The following is a 3,573-nucleotide window of genomic DNA, read 5'->3' as shown; positions in this document are numbered from 1 at the left end:
ACAAAGTCCCCCAGGGTTTTTTTTAGATTAATTTGCTTTGGAACGCTAATTGTTCAGCTACATTTAGAGTCCACCTTTATTTTTTTTTCCAATTCAACCACTGCGTACACCCGTTAATACATCAATAAATAAGTAACATATTATGATAGATATTGTCCAGTTTTGAAATTATTAGAATAATAGAATTAAAAATATACACGTAACGAAAATAACACATGACGTGTAAATAAAATCTAGTCATCAAATATGATGAAATCACAGAATATTAATTTTTTGTCCAAAGAGTTATAAAAATAGATCATTGTTATTTACATAAAATCTATTTTTATGTAGATATTAAATATTCTTTATGCATAGCAAATGTTTTAATTTTAAATTTTTTATTATTTTTAATTTATATATCTCGTATTTTATTGTGTACCTATATTATTTTTTTGTTCTTTTGAAAAAATGACCACCCCCAAATTTTAGTTCTGGATCCGTGCCTGATTTCTTTTATAAAATGAATAATACTCCTAATACTCGAAAAAAATTAAGTGGCTCCCAATACCGAAAAGAAGCCAAGAAGAGGCAAGAGAAAGAAGAAGAAGTTTTGAAAAAACTAGGAGAATAAGTAATTATTTAGTTAAGTTATATATATTATTAAGCAATCAGGCAATATACTAGTGAACGAAATGTCTGCAATTGGAAACTTAAAAGTTCAAAATAAAGGGTCATATTTTTCAATTTTCACACTTTTTTTTTTCAATAATTTTTTTATATTTTAGATGCATACTTTGCCATGAATACAGATGATGATTCTGTGAATAATCCATCTCCATGTCCGTCTACATCAACCACTAATTTTGAAAAAAATTCTTCTGATTCCACTATACGACAAAAGCTGATTGCTGAAACATCTAAACTACCTGAACCTGAAGAACAAAGCGCTACCCATTCTGGTTTTGTAAGTAGTGATCCAGCGGAGTGGATAATTAAGGATACAACGATTGAAATTTTACTGGCCAGAGAAGTTAATCAAAATTTAAATTGCGATTTTAATGAAACCAGAATATTTTATGAACCTGGAAAATTTAGATATCTGAATAAAAATAGTTTCAAAAGAAAATTGAAAAATGGAGAAGAATACGATTGAAAGTATTTAATATACTCCCACAGTAAGAAGCCATTATTTTGTATGCCATGTCGATTATTTAGAGGCGAATCTTCACTGGCGAAAGAAGACGGATGTAACGATTGGAAAAATATTAATCGAATACTGAGCTCACATAAAAATTCCAAAGATCATCACATTTGCCAAAAAAACATGTTAAATCGAAGCAGAGCTAATGAGAAGGTAGATAATATGCTTTGTTCGCAAATTGATGCTGAAATCCATCATTGGAAAAACGTTTTAAAACGAGTCCTGGCAGTGATTAAAAAACTCAGCAGTCGAGGACTTGCTTTCAGGGGACATGATGAACGATTTGGATCATTCCATAACGGAAACTACATGATGTGTCTGGAATTACTAGCAGAATTTGATCCATTTTTAGCAAATCATATTGCTATTCGCGGAAATCCTGGTAAAGGTAATACGTCATATTTATCGTCAACAATTTGTAATGAATTTATCAATTTGATGGGCAAACATGTAACGAACAAAATTGTAAATGAAATTAAACAGTGCAAGTACTTTTCTATCGTCGTTGATTCTACTTCTGATATTTGTCACGTAGATCAATTATCGTTTGTTTTGAGATATGTGAAAGACTCTACTCCAGTGGAACGATTTTTGCGTTTTTTACCAAAAGTAGGCCATAAATCTGAAAAAATGGAGGACGCAGTTCTCCCATTTTTGAAAAATCTTGGAATTGACATAAACAACTGCAGAGGACAGTCATATGATAATGCCAGTAACATGTCCGGCGCGTATACTGGATTGCAAGCGCGAATAGTCAAACACAATTCTTTGGCCATATATGTCCCATGTTCTGCTCATTCTCTGAATTTGGTTGGTTCATGCGCTGCTGAGTGTGTTCCTGAAGCTTCAGCATTTTTTAATACCATTCAGACCATATTCACATTTTTTGCAGCTTCTACTAACAGGTATTTTTATTCCTCAACTTTAATTTATAGAATTTTAACTTTAATTTATAGAATTTTAACTTTAATGTTTTTGATTTTTCCAGATGGGATATATTTACAAGTAATTTAAAAAACGGCCAAACAGTGCTGAAACGAGCAAATGGCACTAGATGGTCTTGTAAACACGACGCTTGTAAAAGTGTAGCTACATGTTGGGCGGAAGTTATACAATCGTTGAGTAATATTCGAGACGATATGATGGAGAAAGCTGCAACTCGGAGTGAAGCAAAAGGTTACATAGACCAAATAAACAATTTTGAATTTGTTTTTATGATAATTTTTTGGAACACGTTATTAGAACGTTTTAATGCGACAAGTAAGTCGTTACAATCGACCATAAGAAATTTAGATACTGTTGTCCACCTTTATAGATCCTTGACAGATTTTGTCACACAATTGCGAAATGAAGTGATGTTTGAAAAATTCATAATTAAAGCCAAACAATCAATCACGGAAGAATATAAATTTGATATGAAGCGGGTCAAAACTAAATCACTTTTACTGGGTGAAACACGAAAGAATGAAACGAAACCGCAAAACGGAAAAGATAACTTACGTATAAATGTATATTACCCAATACTCGATTGCATTCACATTGAACTGCATAAAAGGCAACTGGCTTATACTGAAGTGGCGGAAAGATTCGATTTTTTACTGCATTTGAAAAATTTTGAAGCGGACATAATTTTGAAAAAAGCGGAACATTTACAGATGCTGTATAAAAATGATTTGGATGACAATTTTCCAACTGAGGTACTGCACTACAAAGAGTATGAAATTTTCAACTTCGAATAGTTTATTGATGAAAAACTAGAGCAAACATTTCCGAATGTTTTTATAGCTCTTAGAATTCTTTTTTCCGTGGCAGTATCGAACTGCACCGCTGAAAGGTCATTTTCCGCACTAAAAAGAATAAAAATGTATTTACGAGCCAATTTACAGGAAGAAAAACTCAACGCTTTGTCCATACTGTGTATTGAGAACCGCATCACAAACGAATTAGATTTTGACCACTTGATAAATGATTTTTCCCAATTAAAAGCTCGAAAAGAATTGATTTAAATCATTCCCACTCTTTTATGTAATTTATTGATTGTAACATGTAAGATTATATGTATACTATGTTTGAATTAAAGTGTAGATTAATAATTATTCAACCATAATACCTTTGAATCATTTCTCACTTCTAGGATGGCTATACCCAATTACCCATCACTCTTCAATGTTAGCTCATTCAAATTACGATCTCTGGATAGTACTTAAAAAGGGGGCGGTAAACACTCATTGTGCCTCAGGGCACCGAGAAGGTTAATCCGCCACTGTTTCAAAGTACCATTTCCGATATAAAATCTACCATAATCTTGACGATCGGAGTCAGTGTTTATTTCAAACCTTTTATCCCGGAGGGGAGGGGGTAATCGACAATTTTCGGTAGAGAGTGAGGTA

General features: G+C 32.4%; 1 protein-coding gene across 2 annotated transcripts; it reads left to right on the top strand.

Moving 5' to 3' along the window:
* Nucleotides 1–471: 471 nt before the first annotated feature.
* LOC112681465 (zinc finger MYM-type protein 1-like) lies at nucleotides 472–3,193 on the top strand (the record flags this gene model as incomplete). 2 transcript variants are annotated; one of them, XM_025551715.1, is given in 3 exon segments in its annotated part: nucleotides 472–613; nucleotides 768–2,088; nucleotides 2,172–3,193. In XM_025551715.1, coding segments are annotated over 2 exon segments (1,662 nt in total). In that variant the 3' UTR covers nucleotides 2,923–3,193.
* Between the last annotated feature and the right edge of the window lie 380 nt (nucleotides 3,194–3,573).

Source organism: Sipha flava, unplaced genomic scaffold (genome assembly GCF_003268045.1).
Source record: "Sipha flava isolate LNK unplaced genomic scaffold, YSA_version1 19155_pilon_pilon, whole genome shotgun sequence".
In the NCBI taxonomy this organism is placed as follows: domain Eukaryota; kingdom Metazoa; phylum Arthropoda; class Insecta; order Hemiptera; family Aphididae; genus Sipha; species Sipha flava.
The sequence above is the reverse complement of the archived record's forward strand: the minus strand, read 5'-3'. Positions and strand labels throughout refer to the sequence as shown.